Here is a 17,944-nt window from a genome sequence, read left to right as displayed (position 1 = left end):
GTAGGGCAATCTGTGTGGGATTTTGTTTTTCTTTGCGGACTGTAGGAGCAGAAAAAACTCATATGGGCGATTCTCACCAATATGGCCATGAAGAGCAGACTGACTGACTGAGTGAGTGAGGGGGGGACCCTGACAGTGGGGTATACGCTGCTTAAATACATAACGCACTTACACACACACACGTATACACAGACACACTCACCGGTAGTATACAAAATGTAGCCTAAATACAGAGGCGCATCCCCATCTGTCAGAGGGGATGTTGAAAAGAGAATCATCAGTATTAGTCTTTATTTTCAAGTGGGGCGGACTGGTGGAGAATGGGGGTGTTGTCTGGTTACCATTTAAGATTCTCTCCTCATCCAAAGTGGTGTCCGGGCTGGGAGGTTGGAGGACGGGGGGGATTGAGTTAGAGTAAAAGGAGGGGGCCCCATAGCTACTGGATGAGGGTCTTAAATCACAGAGGGTCACTTCCCAGAGCATGCAAACATCCCATCGCCTACGGAGACCCTGCTCCTCACTATCAATTAGCTTAATAGTAACACAATAATTAGCTTGAGCCCTAACACACAAATGCCTATCTGGTATTATCGGTAGCAACACATTTACATTTTAGTCATTTAGCAGACGCTCTTATCCAGTTACGATGAATGCACTAAGATCACTAGGTGAGACAACCACATATCACAGTCGTAGTTAGAGAAAAACCATTTTTTTTTTTTAGGGCCGATACTGATTGTGGTCGTCAAGGAGGCAGATGGCCGACATTTTAGGCCGATATCAAAATGTTATGATATTGAATGGGAAATTTTCCCAGAGACAGCCTTTATGCATTAACGCCAATCTAACTACATAACAAAATAATGATTATGATTTACCATTCAAATAAAATTATTTTCAATAAGAGTGTGTGCATTCATTAAGTTATTGAGCTTGTTTTGGCTGATCAGTGGAGTCTATGGTGCTACAGATGACAATCTGTTTGCCTTCCACTTGAGACTTTTATTAGTCTATTTTTTGTCATTTTCTGTGATCAGGAAAAAATTACTTTTTTTCGGTGTCAGGAACGCATCTCTAAACAACTCGGCCAGAGCGATTGATGAGGCTCTTCAAATAATAACCTCAGCAGGAGGGAGGGACAGCCCCAGCAGTCAGCTGGCTCAGGCACCAGGAAGAAGAGGGATCAGACGGAGCAGAAGCACCAGCAGTAGTGCCACAAACGTCTGCTGTTTTGGATGCCGTTTGACGAGAGAGCAACTGGGGATGCAGCACAAAGGAATCCCTCAGCAGATGCCATAATGGAGGTCCGATCCTATTTGGAGGAGCCCCTCCAAAAGCAAAATACGGTCAGCATTGCTGTGTGCTGCTGGTTATAACATGGCAATACAGAAGAGAGAGAATAGGGACCAGTTTAATGTTTTAAGTGGGATGCTGCAGTTTTGCACATTATTTATTTTTCTTTGATATGGTGCAATATTCTATTATTATGTTGTTCAGATTGTATTCGTTTTGAATTGTTACATTTACATGCACTTTGTTAATATACATTAAAAAAAAGTTATACTTTAAATGCACATGTGTAATAGCATCCTTCTTTATTACATTTATTTCAATTTGTGGGATGCTGCAGTTTTGCAAATTGGTATTTATTTCTCTTTGATATGGTGCAATATTCTATTATACTGTTCAGATTGTATTCGTTTTGAATGGTTTGAATGGTTAGATTTATATGCACTTTGTTTATATACATTAAAAAGTTTTAAATGCAAATGTTTAATAGCATTCTTTTTCATAACAAACCAATGTGTCAATTCATCCATTTGTCAATACTGCACCTTTCGGTTGAAGAAAAAGATAGCTTGTCACTGATTTTCCGAGCTAGACATTCCTCGGCATTGTGCAGTGCTCATGGCTCAGATGGTGAGTGGTGTTTGACATAGCAGCAGTTTTGCTATGTAAAGGGTCTATATGCAAAGCCGATAGAGAAGGGCCGATTCTCTGTCGTTCTCTAGTCATAGTAAGTACATTTTTCCTCACCTAGCTATCTTACACACCACAAAGTGCAGAGGAGTGGAGACAGAACGGGAAGTGAATAATCAACAGCCCCAATAGACAAATCAATTTCCAGTGGCTCGCAAAATAGAGCTGGATACAGTAATATGGTTGTGGTGTACTACAAATGCATGCAGTGTATAAAAGCGTGAATAAAACATTTAGCCGGCAGAGCAACTAGTGATTTATCTTTACTGCATTGTAAATGGCATTCTTTTCACAGCTCTCTGCGTTTATACATTATGGATGACTCGTCTGCTTTAGCCTCATAAGAGTGTGGCCTATGAGCAGAAGAAAGGAATAGAACTAGTGTGTGTGTGTCAGAAAGATGTTTTAAATACCGACTTTTGTTTCCCACCAGTGAGACCACAGGCTGGACGTCTGACTCTTCATTGGCCTTCTTGACCATGCCGTACCAGTCCTCCAGATTCTCAAAGCTCTGGTAGTTTGTAATGTCGTACACTAGAAGAACACCCTGAAAAACAATACCACAGAAAATCGAAATGGTGTAGCCTAATCACAACATTCCAAAAAGAAATTCAATTTGACATAAGATGAGAACAAACATGCCAGAGAGGTCGAATGTGGGAAAGTGAGCAGTAGGTGGCACTAGTGTCTGAGAGAAGTCAATTGCTCCTCTACACACAGTCCCCAAGGAGTTGGCACCTCCTCGGCTCTCTGGGAGTTAGCCTGAGATTAAAGATGATCTATATCGCTGTTAAAACCTCTTAGGGCTAGGGGGCAGTATTTTCGCAGCCGGATGAAAAACGTACCCAATTTGAACAGGTTACTACGCTGTCCCAGAAACTAGAATATGCATATTATTAGTAGATTTGGATAGAAAACACTGAAGTTTCTAAAACTGTTTGAATGGTGTCTGTGAGTATAACAGAACTCATATGGCAGGCAAAAACCTGAGAAAAAGTCAAGCAGGAAGTGGAAAATCTGAGGTTGTAGTTTTTTCAAGTGATTGCCTTGACTGTATACAGTGACTTCGGGTTCATTTTGCACTTCCTAAAGCTTCCACTAGATGTCAGCAGTCTTTAGAACGGTGTTTGAAGATTCTATGGTGAATTTGAAGGGAATACCAGCTGTGGTAAACTGGTGTCCCATTATAAGGCATGGGCTCAAGTCACGCGCAATGACTTGGGAGCGAGCTGAGTTCATATTCACTCCTAAAAAGAGAACGGATAGGTCCGGTTGGAATTTTATTCAAGGTATATGATAAAAACAACCTAAAGATTGATTCTATACATCGTTTGACATGTTTCTACAAACTGTAGTATAACTTTTTTGACTTTTCGTCTGGACTAAGTAAGCACGCGCGTAGTGGATTTGGTTAGTGAACCTAACGCGCGAACAAAATGGATTATTTGGAAATAAATATGAACTTTATCGAACATTTATTGTGGAGCTGGGATTCCTGGGAATGCCTTCTGATGAAGATAATCAAAGGTAAGTGAATATTTATAATGTAATTTCTTAGTTTTATTGCTAGTTGTTTGAGTACAGCCCAGATGACACTGATTATTGCAAATTGTGCTTTTGCCGTGAACCTTTTTTGAAATCTGACAAAGCGGTAGCATTTAGGAGAAGTGTATCTATAATTCTGTGCGTAACACTTTATATTGATCAATGTTTACGATGAGAATTTACGTACTGTGTGTGCTCATTCACCGGGAGTTTTGGAGGGAAAACATTTCTCAACATTACGCGCCAATGTAAAATGCTGTTTTTGGATATAAATATGAACTTTATCGAGCAAAACATACATGTATTGTGTAACATAATGTCCTATGAGTGTCATCTGATGAAGATCGTCAAAGGTTAGTGCTTCATTTAGCTGTGTGTTGGGTTTTTGTGATGCATCTAGTTGCTTGGAAAATGGCTGTGTGGTGTTTCTTGTAAAGTTTATGTCCTAACATAATCTAATTTTATGCTTTCGCCGTAAAGCCTTTTTGAAATCGGACAATGTGGTTAGATTAACGAGAAGTTTATCTTTAAAATGGTGTAAAATAGTTGATTGTTTGAGAAAATGGAATTATGAGATTTTAGCTGTTTTAAATTTGGCGCTCTGATTTTCCACTGGCTGTTTTCAAAATCAATCCCGTTAACGGGATGAGAACGAAGGGGTCACCAACAGGTTAATAGATGCAGAGAGACATTCTAAGAACATACAGCCGAGCCACTACGCCTACACTATAATCGGTCCACCCAGCCAAACAGGATAGGGGTGAGGTTGGGTTATCTCTGTATCACAAAAGGTGTCTGGGCTTAAAAAAAATAAAAGAGGGTGGTAAAAGTGGTTAGGAATTAGGTCTCATCACCCTCCCTTCATCGAAATACTTCGTGTAAGTACTGTCAGCATAAGTTCAAAGCCGGAAGCAGTTGAGTAGAAAAGTGCAAACGGTGTGGGAGTAAACAGACAAGCCTCACCGCTCTCCATTTGTCGTATCCAAAAGGTATTGTCAGGTGTAAAACCGGAAGTAGTCATATGGCAAAGCACAAAAAGGTGTCCTTCGGAATAACCAGGCCGTTGAAGATAGCTGCTGTACCATTTTTTATGTAAACAAAACTGAAACACGTCAGTATACATGTTTAAAACAAAAGCCTCAAGTAAGTGCCAAAATGGTTTCATAAGTCTGTTTTTTACCAATCCAAAAGAGTATAGAATATGAAAAGGAGCCAAAATAAATAGACTACCTCGACTTTGATTGCATCATCATGAAACAGAATGCAGCTCTTTTTTTCTTCAGGACGTGTCTGGCGGGGTGGCTGAGGAGGTATTACAGTACAGAGACAGACATGACCGACCTACACACAACAGCCTCCAGTGTTGTCTCTGTCTTATGCTCTACATGCCCCATGCCTATATAGCAACAACCACTTAAGGATGTTGCCTAGCGGAGTGCGGCAAATGCACACATAAAATACTCCCACCCACGTGTCATTGCAGTGTCAACGCAAACCTCTTTCTATTCACATGAATTAGTACATTTGCTTATTTTGTTCAAAAATAATGAAATTAGAGTGAGAAAGAGCAAGGTATTTCTCACTCACCTTCATACTATACATAATGTAGTCTGTATGACCAGCTAAGTAGTAAAACTTGGCTGCAGTCTGCGCAGGGTCCTGCTGCACTAATAATCATAAAGGCGTATTAATTACCCAAGCCTAATAGGGAAACCCTATTACAATGTAAATTAGCTCTAACGTGAAGAACGACGGACCACCTCAGCGTTTATTGAGTGTGTGATTTTGTGTGTGTTCTTTTGGTTTTACTATCCTTGTGGGGACCAGAAGTCAGCACGAGGATAGTAAAACAAGGAGAATTCTGACAAGTGGGGACATTTCACCGGTCCCCACAAGGAAAAAGGCTATTTGTGGCTTAGGGGTTAGGTTTAGGGTTAAGGGAAATAGGATTTTGAATGGGAAACAATTGTTGGTCCCCGCAAGGATAGTAAAACAAAAAAGTGTGTGTGTGTGTGTGTGTGTGTGTGTGTGTGTGTGTGTGAGATAGTACCTGAGCCCCGTAGACATATTTATCCAGCATTTTTCCTCCGATCGATTGACCTCCAATATCCCACACTTGCAAAGTAACATTCAAGTTGCCTGAGGGAAGAGAAAATGGAGAAACTTAAAATCAGTAAAATATGAAAAGGACTTCGTTAACAACGTTTCCATCCAGTTTTTAAGAGAGTATACAAAATAATCACAACAGCTGTGATGGAAACAGGAAGTTTTGGTGCAATTTTATAAATGCCGACAAATTAGTTCATTCGACATGGTGGGATCTTTGTGTGTCGAACAAATTAACTATGTGATAAACAGTGGTGGAAACACCTTTATGTGCAAATATTGATATAATAACCATCATATCGAAGTAAATTTAGAGTCATATGAGGATATGGTGTGTGATCCTCCCACTACGACTCGGGAAACCATGCAGTTTATTATGCTACAGATGAAATATGTTGACATGGTGGTGAAAGTGCAGTGATGAGCTTGATGCCCCCAAGTCAAGGAGACTGAGGAGAAATATTTACGGCATTGAGAAAAATACTGATAACTAAACACAAAATAAGAAGCAAAAGAAAACTCCTGTCCCAAATTATTTAGGAGGGAGGTAGGGAGTGGGAAAGAGCGAGAGACAGGGTACAAAACCAAATAAATATTTTCTTCCTCTAGAAAATGAAAGTGGTGGTTGAGAAAAGAAGGAGGGCGGGACCAGACAGTGAGGAGTTGTGATAAGGGCCCTTCCTTCGCCTAGAGCACTGATGGCGAGCCGAGCATACAGTATGGACACGGCTGGACGAGCGGAGTCCCACCACACAAGTCCCCGTTTCAAAGAGGAAGGAAGCACAAGTGTTCACAGTGACTACATCTAGACTATACAGTGTCAATGTAAAGCTACATTGAGGAGTGCAATGAATAACTGCCCTTGGTGTTACAGTATGCTAGCTATCTCCACCCATCCTCTGCACTCGGACAAACTTTGTGTGTGTTTCAAAGACTCAAGCTGACTCGACAGACCCAAAGTATTCCTGCTTATGTGGTGAGTTAATGGCCATTTGTGTTCTTAGAATTCTTTGCTAGCTATTAGCACAGTACAGTGGAACCCAATAAATACACACTTAAAACATTACCATTTTGAAAAGTATGAATGCCAATTTTAGATTTTGCTTCAAAAGCGAACATTGATAATTTGCATGATCTTCACTAAAATTCTAATTGACAAGACTAGCTAAAATTATTAAGTTAATTTCCATCACAGGTCAATCACTCCCCACACCAATTTAGAGGACAAGACATTTGGAAGAGGTATTGTTAAAAAAAGCACACACAGAGGCTGTTGTGTGTTTGCGCCAATCAGCCTCGCATCATCATTCCCGGCATTGTAAAATGTACATTAAGTTGACAAGCCGAGCCTTCATGGTGAGAGGGGCCAGCGCCAGCTATACTCCCCACTACCCCATCTTGGAGAGACCCAGAAAGCCCCAGAAACCCACACAATACACCCAGTCGAAGGCGGGGCTCCTAACGAAGCTCAGAAGGACCACCCAAATGGCAGACCCAGCCCTTCTCTTCATCAGGTCATCAACACCCAATCCCCCAGAAAATGTTCCATTTAACAACTCTGGTGTAGAACTAACGTTTACTATTATTATATTTACGATATTAACGCAGATGGATTACGGAATAAGCCCCATCTTGCCGTGTCGTAATGGTTCAACTAGTTTTACTGAAATCACAAGATTGGCGTTATTTGTGGGATTTCTCATTGAAGCCTTGCACTTCCCAGGTTTCACGAAGGTGTGCCTAACCATCTCTACTAAAACATTGGTTTCCTTTCTCCTACTATTACCAACTGAAACTGAATATAGGACTGAATGTAATACTTTCAAGTTACCATATTTATTTTAGTACTTAATCCACCCTTGCTTAAATGTTATTTTATTAGTCATTAAAAGAATGGAGCTACTTTGCAGACTTTCGCAGTCTCATACATACATTGGCACTGTTTTAAATATGCAATTCAAAATGGTGAAACTTTATGAAATTGGAAGGTAACCTGCCTAAATGATTACCGCCCTGTAGGACTCACGTCAGTAGCCATGAAGTGATTTGAAAGGCTTTTCATGGCTCACATCAACACCATGCCGGAAACCCTAGACCCAGTCCAATTTGCATACTGCCCCAAAAGATCCACAGATGATGCAATCTCAATTGCACGCCACACTTCCCTTTCCCACCTGGTCAAAAGGAACACCTATGTGAGAATGCTGTTCATTGACTACAGCTCATCGTTCAACACCATAGTGCCCACTAAGCTAAGGACCCTGGGACTAAACGCCTCCCTCTGCAACTTTATCCTGGACTTCCTGACGGGCTTCCCCCGGTAAGGGTAGGCAACCACACATCTGCCTCGCTGATCCTCATCACTGGGGCCCCTCAGGGGTGCATGCTTAGTCCCCTCTTGTACTCCCTGTTCACCCACAACTGCATGGCCAGGCACGACTCCAACAACATCATTAAGTTTGCAGATGACACAACAGTGGTAGGCCTGATCACCGACAATGACGAGACAGCCTATAGGGAGGAGGTCAGAGACCTGGCCGGGTGGGGCCAGAATAACAACCTATCCCTCAATGTAACCAAGACTAAGGAGATGATTGTGGACTACAGGAAAAGGAGGACCGAGCACGCCCCCATTCTCATCGACGGGGCTGTAGTGGAGCAGGTTGAGAGAGTCAAGTTCTTTGGTGTCCACATCAACAACAAACTAGAATGGTCCAAACACACCAAGACAGTCGTGAAGAGGGCACGACAAAGCCTATTCCCCCTCAGGAAACTAAAAAGATTTGGCATGGGTCCTGAGATCCTCAAAAGGTTCTACAGCTGCAACATCGAGAGCATCCTGACTGGTTGCATCACTGCCTGGTATAGCAATTGCTCGGCCTCTGACCGCAAGGCACTACAGAGGTTAGTGCGTACGGACGGCCCAGTACATCACTGGGGCTAGCTGCCTGCCATCCAGGACCTCTACACCAGGCGGTGTCAGAGGAAGGCCCTAAAAATTGTCAAAGACCCCAGCCACCCCAGTCATAGACTGTTCTCTCTACTACCGCATGGCAAGCGGTACCGGAGGCTTCTCAACAGTTTTTACCCCCAAGCCATAAGACTCCTGAACAGGTAATCAAATGGCTACCCGGACTATTTGCATTGTGTGCCCCCCCCCAACCCCTATTTTTACGCTGCTGCTACTCTCTGTTTATCGTATATGCATAGTCACTTTAACTATACATTCATGTACATACTACATGAAAACCAGTGTCTGTATGTATCCTTGCTACTTTTATAGCCTCGCTATTGTATATAGCCTGTCTTTTTACTGTTGTTTTATTTCTTTACCTACCTATTGTTTACCTAATACCTTTTTTGCACTATTGGTTAGAGCCTGTAAGTAAGCATTTCAGGGCGCACGGCGCAAATAAACTTTGATTTCATCAGTGTGCCTATAACAGGTAAAGTTCAGCTTGTGCGCGTGTGTTACCGTGTGTGTGCATGCATGTGCAAATGTATGCCTGTATCTGTGGTGTGGTACAGAGCAGGCCGGCAATCCTAAAGGATGAAGGGGTCTTACCTGGCAGAGTTATTCTCTTCAGAAAGAAATCAAGGCCAATGGTTTGTTTGTATTGTTTCCCAAAGGCCTCCTGTGCAAACCTGGTGGCGAGTGACGTCTGAAAACAGAGAGAAATCATGCTAAGCGAACGACTAAATTAATTGAATTCAAGCCTTATGAACAAGCTTGAGTGTTGGAGTGGTGTTCTGTATGACAACTAGGCCTATTCCATAACTGCAAATAACGTGGGCCTATGACTTTTCTCAACAAAAAAAAAAGAACTGTTTGGGATGATGTTTATCCTAGCCATTGTAATTAGTATGAGATGAGCTAAAGCAATTACCCACTGCTGTCTAGAAAACTGTCAAAGCCCAACTGTAACAAATAAACAGGTGTTTTGGTAGACAAGGCATGCATCTGAACTACAGCCACTAATCGCCACAAGAAATCCAAAACTCCATGTCACTTAAGTTAGGCTTGTCTGAAAACAATGTGATTCACATAAAATAGACTTGACATGCCATGTTTAATTAATTTTGATGGATTAGCTATCTTTAGAGCATTGTGCTTACATAAATATGGAGGAATTTTGAAACTACTTGAATCACTAAAGGTTATATAATTTTTTATGAATTGTTTCTTTACATTCACTTATGTGACAATCTACCACCATTTATTTTCCGAGATATTTCAAGTTATGTCAGCAATACGTCAAAAATAAAAGAAACGTCATACGGAACACACCAAAAGGGAACGCACAGGGGACTACAATTAAACCTGCTATCTACATAGAGCGCCTTCAGAAAGTATTCACTCCACAAATTGTTGTGTTACAGCCTGAACATAAAATGTTCCATTTTTACCACACAATACCCCATAATGTCAAAGTGAAATTACATTCTTCAAACTGTTTATAAATTCATTAAAAATTAAAATCTGAAGTATTTAAACCCTTTTGTTATAGCAAGCCTAAATATGTTAGAGTAAAAATGTGATTAACAAGTCACATAATAAGGTTGCATGGACTCACTGTGTGCAATAACAGTGTTTAACATTACTTTTTAATGACTACCTCATCTCTGAACCCCACACTTACAATTATGAATTCACCTGGACTACAGGGAACAGGAGGGCAGTGTGGGAAATATACTTTTTGGTTCACCAGCCGCAGCTGCTGGTGGCCACCCAAATTTTACCTGCCTCTACAAATTTGTACCAGACACATGTTCTCTTATGCTGTACCCCACCCCGCTTTTCACCACTAACATTGAGATTCTGTCTTCCAGTGCTGGCTGACACACACACACACAAACTGCTCCCAAATGTTTTGTGCAACCACCAGTCAATTCTACCAGCCAATACTAAAATCTACCAGCATTTGGCTGGTGGCTGGTGTTAATTCCCCACCCTGCGGGGGGCGTGCTGCAGTGGAACGGGTCGAGAGCTTCAAGTTCCTCGATGTCCAAATCACTAAGGACATAAAAGTGGTCCACACGTGCAAGGTCGTGAAGACAGTGAGACAACACCTCTTCCCCCCTCAAGAGGTTGAAAAGGTTTGGCATGGGCCCTCAAATCCTCAAAAAGTTATACAGCTGCACCATTGAGAGAATCTTAACTGGCAACAGTACTGCCCTCGTTCACATGGCGCCGACAGACATGGCAGCTCTGCTTCTAGCTTCTAAGCAACTTTGCAGTATTTTGTTTTTTTTCTGTATTATTTCTTCCATTATTAGCCCAGAACATTTTTCGTGTTATTACATACAGCCGATATCAGAGCGGCGGTAAATCACCAGCATTACGACCAGAAATACAACTTTCTCGAACTGCATCCTTTGTTCGTACACCCCAGGGCAATTGAACTCATTCTAGAGGCTGCTCCAAGACCTGGCCTGATTACTCCTGGCTGTCCCCAGTTCACCTGGTCTTGCTGCTGCTCCAGTTTCAAATGTTCTGCCTGCAGCTAGGGAACCCTGACCTGTTCACCGGATGTGCCATCTTGTCCCGGACCTGCTGTTGCGCTCTACCGCACCTGCTGTCTCGAATTCAATGCTTGGCTATGAAAAGCCAACTGACATTTACTCCTGAGGTACTGACCTGTTGCACCCTTTACAACCACTGTGATTATTATTATTTGGCCCTGCTGGTGGTCTATGAACAGTTGAACATCTTGAAGAACAATCTGGCCTTAAGTGGCTATGTACTTCACCCGGAACAGCCAGAAGAGGACTGGCAACCCCTCAGAGCCTGGTTCCTCTCTAGGTTTCTTTCTAGGTTCCAGCCTTTCTAGGGAGTTTTTCCTAGCCACCATGCTTCTACATCTGCATTGCTTGCTGTTTGGGGTTTTAGGCTGGGTTTCTGTATGTATCTGCTGATGTAAAAAAGGACTTTATAAATACCTTTGAATGATTGAGATCACGACTCCATTCCTATAGGTAGAAACTCAGACAGGAAGTACCAGTGCTAAGGTCTATTCAACGCTGGTCTGCTTGGTCTCAAGATTGCTTTGATCACGCGGACTGGGATATGTTCCGGGTTGCCTCAGAGAATAACATTAACAGATACACGGACACGGTGACAGAGTTCATCAGGAAGTGTATAGGGGATGTTGTTCCCACTGTGACTATTAAAATCTACCCAAACCAAAAACCGTGGACAGTGGCAGCATTTGTGCAAAACTGAAAGCATGAACCCCTGCATTTAACCATGGCAAGGTGACTGGGAATATGGTCGAATACAAACAGTTTCATTATTCCATCCGTAAAGCAAACAGACAAAGCGAAGTCGGAATTCAACGGATCAGACACGAGACGTATGTGGCAGGGTCTACAGATAATCATGGATTACAAAGGGAAAAGCAACCACGATGCGGACACCAACGTCTTGCTCCCGGACAAGCTTAACACCTTCTTCGCCCGCTTTGAGGATCCCACAGTGCCACTGACACGGCCCACTACCAAGGACTGTGGGCTCTCGTTCTCCATGGCCGACGTAATTAAGACATTGAATTAAGTGTGTTAACCATTGCTAGGCTCCCGGCCCAGACAGTATCCCTAGCCACATCCTCAGAGCATGCGCAGACCAGCTGGCTGGAGTGTTTACAGACATATTCAATCTCAAGTCTGACACCAACAGGCTCCTGAACAGCTTCTATTCCAAAACAATAAGGCTGCTAAATAGCTAACAATGTTGACCCTTTTATTTTTGCATCGTCTATGCACACACACAGGACTCTACATACTCACGCACACTAACACTCCCAACATTCCACACGCACAAACTTAATAATTTGCTCACTCACACACACTTATAATCATATATGCTGCTGCTACTCTGTTCAGCATATATCCTGATGCCTAGTCACCTTACTCCTATACCTACAGTATCTACCTCCATCACTCCAGTATCACTGCACATTGTAAATATGGTATTTGGAACAGACTGACCCTTTATATATTATGCTTATCTACATTCTCGTGTTCTTATTTGTATTTATTGTGTTGTTTGTTGTACCTTATGTTATTTTTAGTATTGCATTGATTGATTACTGCATCGTTGGGTTTGGAGCTTGCAAGAAAGGCATTTCACTGTACTTGTGCATGTGACAAAACTTATCTGTATGGTCCCCTCAGTCGAGCAGTGAATTTCAAATACAGATCAACTACAAAGACCAGGGAGGTTTTCGAATGCCTCGCAAAGAAAGGCACCTATTGGTAGATTGGTAGAAATAAGCAGAAATTGAATATCACTTTGAGCATGGTGAAGTTATTAATTACACTTTGGATGGTGAATCAATACACCCAGTCACTACAAAGATACAGGCGTCCTTCCAAACTCAGTTGCCGGAGAGGAAGGAAACCGCTCAGGGATTTCACCATGAGGCCAATGGGGACTTAAAAATAGTTAGAGTTTAATGGCTGTGATAGGAGAAAACTGAGGATGGATCAACAACATTGTAGTTACTGCACAATACTAACCTAATTGATAGATTGAAAAGGAAACCTGTATAGAATGTATTTAAATCCAAAACATGCATCCTGTTTGCAACAATGCACCAAAGTAATACTGAAAAAGAAAGTGTGGCAAAGTGTTATGCTGGGGCAAATCCAATACAACAGTGTATCATGCGCCATATTTTCAGGCAGAGTGGTGGCTGCATTATGTTATGGGTATGCTTGTAAATCGTTAAGGACTGGGGAGTTTCAGGATAAAAAAAAAAAGAAGAAAAAAAAATGTTGTCCTGCTAGATGACCTAAACTGGGACAAGCTTAAACCACCTGACCAAGTCCTAAAGCAATGGGACTCCCTAAATATATCTCAGATTATTACCAATCCCACAAGGTATGAACTGGGACAAACACCCAGAAAAGGCAACTCTTCTCGATGTTATCCTCTCAAATAATTCTGATAGGTATCAAGTCGGGGGTTTACTGTGATCACTGTTTTACAGCCTGTGTTATGAATGGCTGCTCAGTGAAACGACCTGTCCTGATTGGTCATAGTCACTTGCTAAAAAAAACTTTAATGAGCAAGCTTTCCTTCATAAACTGGCCTCTAATATGGTATAGGATCAACTTGATCCCCTCTGTCAAAGACACTTGGACCTTCTTTTTTGATATTTTCAGGGGTATTGATAAAACACGCCCCATAAAGAAAATTATAATTAAAAAACAGGTTCGACCGTGATCTTGCAGAGTTACTCCACCACAAGAATTGCATTTGGCGAAAGGCTCGGCACACGCACACTCAGGCTGACTGGCTCTCGTCCAGGCAAATGAGAAGCAAGTGCACTCAGGCTATCCGGAAGGCCAAAGTTAGTTACTTTAAGGAGCAGTTCTCGCTCTGTGGTCTAACCCCAAGAAGTTATGGAAAACGGTTAAAGACTTAGAGAATAAACCCCCCTCCTCACAGCTGCCCATGTCCCTTAATGTTGATTATGTGGTTGTTACTGACAGGAAGCATATGGCTGAGCTCTTTAAATCACCAACTCATTAAGTCAGGATTCCTATTTGACTCAGCCATGCCTCCTTACCCGTCCAACATTTCCTCATCTCCCACCCCTTCTAATGCGACTATCCCAGATGTTTCTCCCTCTTGTTCCCCTGCCCAGCAACAAAGTTTCTCCCTGCAGGCAGTCACTGAGTCCAAGGTGCTAAAGGAGTTCCTGAAACTTGACCCCAAAAAAACATCCGTGTCAGATGGTTTAGACCATTTCTTCTTTAAGGTTGCTGCCCGTCTCTCCTTTCTGGGGAGGTTCCCATTGCTTGGAAGGCAGCCACGGTTTGTCCTTTATTAAAAGGGGGAGATCAACCTGATCCTAACTGTTATAGGCCTATTTCTACTTTTCCCTGTTTATCAAAAGTGTTAGAAAAACTTGTCAATAATCAACTGACTGGGTTTTACAGTCAGTTTTACAACCAAGTTGACGTCTGCCGGATTTTAAAATGAACAAAATATGTTGGTTGGGTGACTAAACTACATAACGCGTTATCGTGCGCAATGGGCGAATAGTCTGCAGACACATGACGTACCCAGCAGCAGAACTACATGTAGTGCTCTATTTATTTTGTTTCTCTTTGAGGGGGAGGAACGTCTTTCAATACAGGCTAGTGAAGCCAAAATGCACTTAAAATCAACGCAGTATATTCACACTCAAATCATTTGAGGATTCAGAGATGCAGTGAAGAAGAAACATTGCAGCTGCCACGACAACCTCTTTGCTGCAAACAGTCTGTGCTGTGACAAAGATAAACGTTGGTACATTTGTGTTACCCGCATCATGACCATGCAGACCAAGCAGTCTCATGAAACATCTGCCGATAAATGAAAATGTATCTCCAAATAAGTCTTTTTTTGTTTTAAAGAAAATGTGTCCATAATGGTAACTGGTTTTATTACTGGCCTCAGTGTTGACAGCAAGCAAGTAGCTCAACAACGATTCAGATGCAGCCTGAACATTTTATCACTGCAGAACTCCATGCCTCTTCCTACTAAACTTCTACCCCAGTTGGTTCAATTCCAAATGTAATAGAAGAAAATAATGATAAGCTTTCAGTGTAAGCCTAAGAAATCCATAAGCGCCATTTGAGTCTTAGGTGTATGCAATCTGGAATGAGATCAATCCCATTTCGGCAGACTGAGACTTGTCCCCTGCTGGTTCATATGAAGGAAATGGTCATTACTGCAAGATCACAGCCGTCATGTTAAAGCACCGCTTGTGTAGCAGAGAGTCAAATGAGAACATTCACTCTTGAATATAGCAAGGAAGGGTTTGCTTTAAGATATAAGGCTACACTTTTTTGCCTACTCAACAATCAAGCTTTACATTCTAGGTACAATTTTATATACATTGAATGTTATGCCTGCGTGAGTAAACAGCATAGGCCCATATTATTTCCCTGTCACTTAGACCTACAACATTGATTATGTGAAAAGAGGCTTTAAACATATGTAAGATAGTGTGTTAGGCCACCTTGTACTAGGCAATACAGCAACTTAATTATTGTGTAGTCCACACACACCTGTGTGGCCTACCTGTAACCAGTGGCTAACAAAGTAACATTAGACAACCAGAGTACTACGGTCAAAAACTCTCCAGAAAATCTCTCCAACAGCATATGTAATCTGGATTAAGGGTCAGGTACGATTAACAGGATTCATGACAGATTTAAATCCAATATGCTATGTTCGAAGCAGTTTATGGATCTGGTGATCACCTTGGAAATCTCCCTCTGAACAATTCTGAATTGAAGACTGGAGCATATATTTTGAGATGTATTCACAGTAAGGCAGTCCGGCTTCCCGGCAAAATAAACAGTGGGGGTACGCCGTACCGGTAAAACATGAGCCTATCACAATAATTAAAACCAAATGTCCAGAAAACTGTAGGCTATTACCACTTATCATTACCGCATGTCAGAGGCATAAAAAATTAGCGAATGGATTTGAAAACGGGTGGTATAGCCTAATCTCCAAAATGTTATGTGATTCGACATTTTGCCAAAGCAGAGATGAGTGGCCAACATCGAGACACGTGAGGACAGCAGTGGATGCATAAATTCTTGCCTAATGACAATTGGCAAATGTCAATACACTTTTTGGTGCTGTGTCTCTGTAACCGATGTGAAATGGCTAGTTAGTTAGCCGTGGTGCGCGCTAATAGCGTTTCAATCAATGACGTCACTCGCTCTGAGACCTGAAGTGGTTGTTCCCCTTGCAACGGCTTTTGTGGCGCGATGGGTAACGATGCTTCGTGGGTGTCAGTTGTTGATGTGTGCAAGGGTCCCTGGTTCGAGCCCAGGTTGGGGCGAAGAGAGGGACGGAACCTACACTATTACATCGCTTTCCGTTAGAGGCTGGAAATACTGTATGTTGCGAGTGGATGAACATGCCCTTCGAAGTGATTGTTTTGACAATCAGATGAAAACATCATGACTGGTTGTGTTTATGCCACAATAAAAGGTAATACATTACGACTAGGCCCACATAGATCATATTGAATTAATAGGGATTCTATTTGTAATTCTAGGATTATGCCCATCAAAAATGTGGTATATAGGCGGTCCTGTACCAGGAATAAATCAATTCCTACTTTCACCCCTGGATACATTTATGAACCAACCTAGTTTAGGCATGTTGATGCACTCAGCTGCTCAAACCTTTTTGAACACATAGCCTATACATTCTATCAGAGCAAAATATTAGCCTACTGAAATCATCAGCCCTAAATGTGGCAGATTAGGCTGCGACTTCTTCGGTCTTCTTCAATAATTATGACGTTCTACAAATGTGGCCCTTGTCACTGTCTGTGGCCGGGCAACATGTTGCGCACCACAGGCTTAATTGTCCCGTATGTTGACACTGTTATTATTAAATAGACAATTCAGAGGAAAGTAGCTTGGTAGCTCTCATCATTGACAGTAACTGGGATTTGATTCCATGTCGTTAGTTAACGTTTCGACCCGGACCAGAGCTAGCTATTAACATTACTCTGCCCCTGTTGTGCAAAATTAAGACGGTAACTAACATTAACCAAAAAAGTTGTATCATTGGCTATAGTTATGCGACAACAAAAACATTGCCTGTCTGACAAACCTAGGTGATGTTTTTCCTTCTACCTGGCTGAAGAGCTAGCTAGCTAACTTTAACTAGCTAACAAGCATAGCCAACACGTTGGCCTAGCACACGCTGCTATGTATGAATATTCTGTAAGATACCTCTGAGCTAAAGTTACCTACTGCACAGTAATTTACCCAATTAGCCACATAGTTATGCTGCTAGCTAGCCAGCTAAATTAACGCTACTCAAAATAACAAGTCTGTTAGCTTGCTAGCTCATTTGGCTTGAAAATCCCTCACCTTCCCGGATGCGCCGTCTCCGATGACAACAATTTTAAGTTGCTTATCTTGACTGTCCTCTTCTGAGTCAGACATTTTGAAATCAATAACAATTACGTTATTTATTCTATTGAAAATGTACTTCTATTCACAGTCAAAGGTTATTGAATATAGCTAGCTAATCAGATAGCTAAAATAGACCGAGCACTAGGTAACCAAACGCCATTTCACCAGATACTACTGTTGCCAGGCATGTTCCATTTATATTTTGTAAGCCTGTTATTTACAAACACTTTATCGGGAAATACTTGTACATTTGATGTTACAGCTTTTATATTTGCTTTATCATCAAGGTTAGCTAATAAAGGAGGTTGGGAAAAATATATTTTTAATAATGACACTGCTTTACAATGGACAGGTCCTAGCAGGACCTGAC

At 41.8% G+C, this 17,944-nt stretch overlaps 1 protein-coding gene across 2 annotated transcripts in view; it reads right to left on the bottom strand.

The window, feature by feature from the left end:
• LOC115170716 (ras-related protein Rab-28) overlaps positions 1–17,944 on the bottom strand; it is a 38,338-nt gene extending 20,394 nt beyond the window's left edge. The window contains exons 1-4 of one of the 2 annotated variants that reach the window (XM_029726949.1): positions 17,530–17,944; positions 9,197–9,293; positions 5,576–5,664; positions 2,398–2,527 (exon numbers count right to left, since the gene is read on the bottom strand). In XM_029726949.1, the coding sequence (XP_029582809.1) occupies positions 2,398–2,527; positions 5,576–5,664; positions 9,197–9,293; positions 17,530–17,604 (391 nt within the window). In that variant the 5' untranslated portion in view covers positions 17,605–17,944. The remainder of the gene's footprint in view (positions 1–2,397; positions 2,528–5,575; positions 5,665–9,196; positions 9,294–17,529) is intronic. The other variant, XM_029726950.1, reaches the window with a different exon arrangement.

This window comes from Salmo trutta, chromosome 32 (assembly GCF_901001165.1).
Source record: "Salmo trutta chromosome 32, fSalTru1.1, whole genome shotgun sequence".
Lineage (NCBI taxonomy): Eukaryota > Metazoa > Chordata > Actinopteri > Salmoniformes > Salmonidae > Salmo > Salmo trutta.
This window is presented reverse-complemented; position numbering and strand designations above follow the sequence as displayed.